Source organism: Nicotiana sylvestris, chromosome 1, assembly GCF_000393655.2.
Source record: "Nicotiana sylvestris chromosome 1, ASM39365v2, whole genome shotgun sequence".
NCBI lineage: Eukaryota > Viridiplantae > Streptophyta > Magnoliopsida > Solanales > Solanaceae > Nicotiana > Nicotiana sylvestris.
Window position 1 is genome coordinate 92,000,479 of NC_091057.1, and position 6,124 is coordinate 92,006,602.

The following is a 6,124-nucleotide window of genomic DNA, read 5'->3' on the forward strand; positions in this document are numbered from 1 at the left end:
TTTAGGTGATCTTAATCATCCCTAATTCCAACCTGTTCCTCTCAAAGTGATCTCTACTTAAGGCTTTTGTGAAGATATCAGCAATTTGCTTGTCAGTAGCACAAAACTCCATAGTGATCAAGCCTTTCTCATAGTTGTCCCTCAAAAATGGTGTCTAACATCTATGTGCTTAGTTCTCTTATGATGAATCGGAGTCTTAGTCATACTAATAGCACTAGTGTTATCACAGAAAATAGGGATGCAACCAACTTCAATACCAAAATCCACCAAGTGTTTCTTGATCCACAACAATTGAGCACAATCATGAAGTAGCAACAACATACTCAGCTTCAGCAGTAGATAAGGCCACTGAATTTTGCTTTTTAGTAGCCCATGACATAAGAAATGAACCAAGGAAGTCTATCATACCTAAGGTGCTCTTCTTATCCATGAGAAAACCTGCATAGTCAGCGTCAACATATCCCACTAGGTTAAAGTTGCTAACTTTTGGATACCAAAGGCAAAGGTCAGTAGTGCCTTTCAAGTATCTCAATATTCTCTTGACAGTAGCCAAGTGGGATTACTTTGGATTTGCTTGAAATCGAGCACAAAGCCCTACACTGAAAACAATGTCAGGTCTGCTAGCAGTAAGATACAAAAGAGAACCAATCATTCCCCTTTACAACTTTTGATCAACAAATGAACCAGGTTCATCTATATCCAGTTTTGTGGATGTTACAATAGGAGTGTCAATTTCTTTGGATGTTCCTTTCTGGTTTTGTTACTGAGGAATAGGTTCATGGACAGGTTCCATCGAGGTTTGAGTATCAGTTCCTCTCTAGTCAGTTCCCTCTATCATGTTGCCCTGGGTGGAAGGACCTATTCCATCACTTGTTCCTTCATATGATGCATCTTTAGACTGGACTGTGGTTTCACCATTTGAATTTCTTATCAGCCCAATCTCTTCATTATCTTGTTCCTGCCTCTCAAAAAAATGTTAGTTTTTAAAAAAAATAACATATACATTTTTCTACACATATAGTTCGTTTACTAGTATATCTTATAAGCTTTACTATGTGAAGAATATCCCGAGAATGCTCCCTCATTCTGGGATCACACTTACCTAGGGAGTCTTTGCCATTATTGTGCACAAAGCACTTGCATCTAAATGCCCTAAGATGGGATATATTTAGCTTTCTCCCTTTAAGTGACTCATAGGGAATCTTCTTAACAAGAGGTCTAGTCATGCAACTATTTATGATGTAGAATGCAAAAATTCAGCAAACATAGCATTTTCAAATTCAGTTCCATGATCAGACCTAATTGATGCAAGTTGATTACCTAGTTATTTCTGAGTTTTTCTAAAAAGAAGTAAATATGTCAAACGCTTCATCTTTAGATGTTAAAAATAATGTCTAAGAAAATCTAGAGTAATCATCAACAAGCACCATCACATATCTTTTACCATCTCTGCTTAATATTCTCATTGGACTATAGAGATCCATATGGACTAGTTCTATCGTTCTGGTGGTGCTTACCACTTTCTTTCATTTAAAAGAGCATCTTACCTGCTTCCCCCTTGCACAAGCCTCACAAACTTTGTCTTCCTTGAACTTGATGTTAGGCATCCCTATCACCAGGTCCTTGGAGACTAATTTGTTGAGTTGACTCAGACTTGCATGTCCAAGCCTCTTGTTCCAAAGAAGGGGATCATTGTCCAACATACTTTAGCAAGTGAGTTCATTTTCTGAAAATGTGGACAAATCTACAATGTATGTATTGTTTACTCTTTTTTCCCTGCAAAACAATCTTGTCAGTGGTAAGATCAATAGCAAAACATTTATTAGAGGTGAATGCTATAAGGTTACCTCTGTCACATAGTTGTGACAAACTAATCAGGCTGTATTTCAAGCCATCTATCAAGTAGACATTCTCAATGGAGTGAGAGTCTATCTTACCTACCTTTCCAACCCCAATGATCTCACCTTTCTTCCCATTTCCAAAGGAGACATTACCTCCTTTGAGGTCCTCAAGTGAAAGGAACTGGTTCTTGCTTCATGTCAAATGCTTTGAGCAGCCACTATCCATGTACCATATTTGGCTTCTCCCCTTCACTTGGACCCGCAAAAGGAAATAAAAGGTTAGTCTTAGGAACCCAAACTAGTTTGGGTCCCTTTCTATAGGCAAAAGGGTGAATCAAATTCTTTTTAGCCCAACCTGGCAGCCTATTTTTCCCTTGACCAAATTCTTTATTCTTTTGACTAGCCTTTTCTTTTGGAATACATTCACTTTTATAGTGATCAGTTTTACCACAGTGTGTGCAAACTTTGTTCTCAGAAAGTGTGAGGTACTTGCTTTTGGGATCCCACTTAGGTGCAGGGGTCCCACAGCCAAGTCCTCTATTGTTGCTACTATGGGGCTCGTGTAGCCATGAAATTGCATCGGAGGACCTGTTCCATTTATAGGTTCTGTCTAGCTCGTGCTTAACCCTTTTTAGATCCTCATTAAGGACTCTTATCAGCTCATCTCTTTTGTACAACTCATCTTTTATTTTTCCTACATTTTCTTCTAAAGTGAGTTGTGTGTGATCAGCTTTCTTTTTACCAGTTACTAATTTCAATTTTAGATTTTCAGATCTAAGCTCTAGGATAGTGGTGTCAAGTTCATGAACCTGGTTCTTTAACTCAGCATTTTTACTTTCACTTTCACTAGCCCTAAGTTCCAGATTTTTGCACTTAGCTTTCAAAATCACGCACTCCTTAGACTGTTGTTCCTTTTCATTATTTAGATCCTCAGATTCATCAATGAAATCCAGGAGTAACTCAGATAGCTTTTCTTTAGACAAAAGTTTAATCTTTCTTTGAGATGAATTATACTTACCTCAGATTCCTCATCGGATTCTCCAATTACTATGAGTGCTTGTTCATCTCCATATTCACCCTCGGAGTCCTCATCTGAGCTTTCTCCCTAGGCAGCAACCATAACCTTTGTTGATCCTTTGTTCTTCTTATGTTAAACATGTTCCTTCTTCATGTTCCTTCGTTCAGATCTTTCCTTCTTCCATTCAATTTCCCATTGAGGGCAGTTTTTTATGTGGTGATCAGTATTCCCACACTTGTAACACCCCTCATCGGTTTGTTTTTCAGGAACGCTTGGTTTGTTGTAGCTTCCACTTCTTGAAGGACCCTTTCCTCTCATTAGGTACTTCTTGAAGTCCTTTGTGATCATGGTCATTTCATCCTCCTCTAGATCAGCACCTTCAGTGATTCTGAATGCCAGGCTCCTTTCCTTCTTGGGTGCATCCATCTTCATTTGCCTTCTAAGCTCATAGGCAGTGAGATTTCCAATTAGCTCATCCAACTTAAGAGTGGCAATGTTCTTTGACTCCTGAATGGCAGTGATTTTGCTTTCCCAAGTAACTGGCAGAACCCTTGTCAAAATTTTCTCAACTTTATCCTCTTCAAGAATAACACTTACAAGAGACTTAAGTTCATTTGTCAGTGTGGTGAACCTTGTATACATCTCTTGGATGGTTTCCCCTTCCTCCATGGTGAAATTCTCATATTGAGAATATAGCAGTGTTCCTCTAGACCTCTTCACTTGAGGTGTTCCTTCATGAGCCACTTGCAAAGTATCCCAGATTTCCTTAGCAGTGGTACAACTTTGAATTCTACTATACTCGTCTGGACCAAGTCTACACACAAGCCATTTCTTCGCTTTAACATTCTTTTCCCATTTCCTCAAGTCCTCAGCATTGCAGTCAGCTCTTGTTTTTGGCACATCTACTCCTTCAGCATTTTTCTTCATGGTATCCAGGGGACCATCAGTGATAATGTCCCATAGCTTATTGTCTTCTCCGATGATGTGATCGCTCATCCTATTTTTCCACCAAGAGTAGTAGTGGTCATTAAAGAGTGGAGGCCTATCAGTGGATTGCCCTTCCCAGTTTCCAGGTGGATCTTGATCTGTTCCTAAGGTCTTAGCCTCTTCAAGGATAACCTGCTCTGATACCAATTGATGTTTTATACGTCAATACCACACAAGAGGGGGGGTAATTTGTGTGGTGACCAATATTTCACCTAAACAGTTTATGGAAGGACCTGGTTCTTCTATGTGTTCCAACTACAATTGTTTGCGGAATAATAAATACAGAAAATAAAGAACACAAGTATTTTTACGTAGAAAACACCTGGCTCAAAAGGTGAAAAAACCAATACCTACTACTCAGTAGGATTTTCCCCAACACTTCACTAAATCACTGAGCTAAAACAGCATTTACAAAACTCTTTGTAAACCTAAGGATTATTTCTAATCCCGTTGTAGCAACAAGCCTCTAACTGTTGCGATAACTTCAAGTTAACTCTAACTTGAATACTCAAAGTACCTATTACAATTGCTTCTAGATAAAGCTAAAAAGTACAATATGAAAACGCCTACTACAATTGAACTAGAAATAAAGAAAGACACATAAAACTCTTTATGGAGCTGGTTCTTCAATCTGGTTCATGTAGCTTCAGGTTTGCACACTTGAATTACACATGAACTGCTTGCAAAAAGCCTTGCTATTTTGCTCTCAATTCATGTTTAACTTTTACATTTTTGTGCAATATCTGTAATATGATAACATCCTACAATTTATAGAGTTAGTAGATGAAGAAATAATTAGAGTTCTGGTGCAGCTCTTCCTTGGTGGAAGAGTTCTAGTTGATTTCAACTTCTAACTCCTCTATTTTGGATAGTGTTCTCTTTGATTAAGGAGTCCTTCTCCTTATCAGTTATGCAACTTTTTCGATCAGGAGATATTAAATACACCAAGTTAAGCTTATCTCCTTTATGTGCAACCCACATGCTCGAATCTGCCTGTTTTTGTGCATCTGAGGGATGGACCTGGTTCATCCTGAGTTCCTTTGTCAGTCTTCAAAACTAACATTCACTTGGGCCAACACAATTAGAAAGATCAGGGACTCATCACAAAGAGATCCGACGATCTACGCAAAAAAATATATCACTAACGGGGGGGAGGGAAAAGAAAATCAAGAGATACACGAATGGAAGCGAAGAAACTATTTCATTCAAGTATACGTGCGTAACAGCTGCACCTTACAAACGGCCAAAACAGGCCATCAGGAAAAAGTTGAAAATAAACAACACAAAAAAAAAACTAAAAACTAAGTACAAAGGTTGTAGCAAAAGTTTCACTCGACATCATCCCTATCACCGTCCTCCCAAGCATCATCATCATCATCAGAAGGGAGCCCATCCTCAACATCAACGCCCTCACTAGCCTCTGATGTCGCAGGTTCGTAACCGCAGGTAGCACGAGCCTCGTGCGCCTTTGCCCGAGCGTCTTCAAAGGCGACCTATGGATCAGTTCCCGTCTCCCACAAGCCTTTGTATATATCATGTTGGGCCTCAGCATGGACCCATGGCTCATACAAGCAGTGGGGGATAGTGGCTAAAGTAGACTCTTGAGGGGGAGCTTGAGCCAATAACTACACCTTCTCGGCTTCAAGAGCCGAAACTCAGTCTCCCAAGAACAAAACGTCCCAATCAAGTTCACCAATTCACTTCTCAAGTTGTGCCTCCCTTAGCGTGGACGTCGCCCTCTCAAACTCCAGCTCGGAGTTGAGGATGCGGATGTTATCCTCTAGTGCCGCCACCCTTTCCAAAGCTGACACTCGAGTATTCTCAGCTCTCTCCATCTCGGCCATCTTCTCCGTCCATTCTGCACTCAGAGCGTCGACCTTAGCAGCATTTTGATCAAGCTCAGCTCGTAAAGATAGCACATTCACTTGAAGGTCCTCGCACTCCGCAACAACCCTTTTTCCTACCTCAAGCTCTTCGTCCTTGGCATGAAGCAACTTCTCAAGTTCACTGCATCTGCGGATAGACCGCATCAGTTCCTCATCTCTTTTCTCCAACTCCTCCCTGGTAGACTGGGTACTGGCACCTGCTTTAAGCTTCTCGTACATCTCACAACACCTGTTACGGTATTGTCAATACTTTTCGACCATCTTTAGAAAAATCTTGACTCGCATCTCGGCCCTACGAGCATTCTCGACCTCCAGCATGTAAGTCTAAAAAGAAGAGAAAAAGGAGGAATAAGAAAAGAAGGAAAAAAGGAGTCAGTAAAAACAAAGGTCAC

At 40.2% G+C, this 6,124-nt stretch overlaps 1 protein-coding gene across 1 annotated transcript; it reads right to left on the bottom strand.

Annotated features, from left to right (window-relative positions):
* Positions 1-301: 301 nt before the first annotated feature.
* On the bottom strand, positions 302-652 carry LOC138872200 (uncharacterized mitochondrial protein AtMg00810-like). Its single transcript, XM_070150364.1, has 2 exons — positions 564-652; positions 302-479 (listed from the first exon to the last, which is right to left on the bottom strand). The coding sequence occupies exons 1-2, from the start codon at positions 650-652 to the stop codon at positions 302-304; spliced, it is 267 nt and encodes an 88-aa protein (XP_070006465.1).
* Between the last annotated feature and the right edge of the window lie 5,472 nt (positions 653-6,124).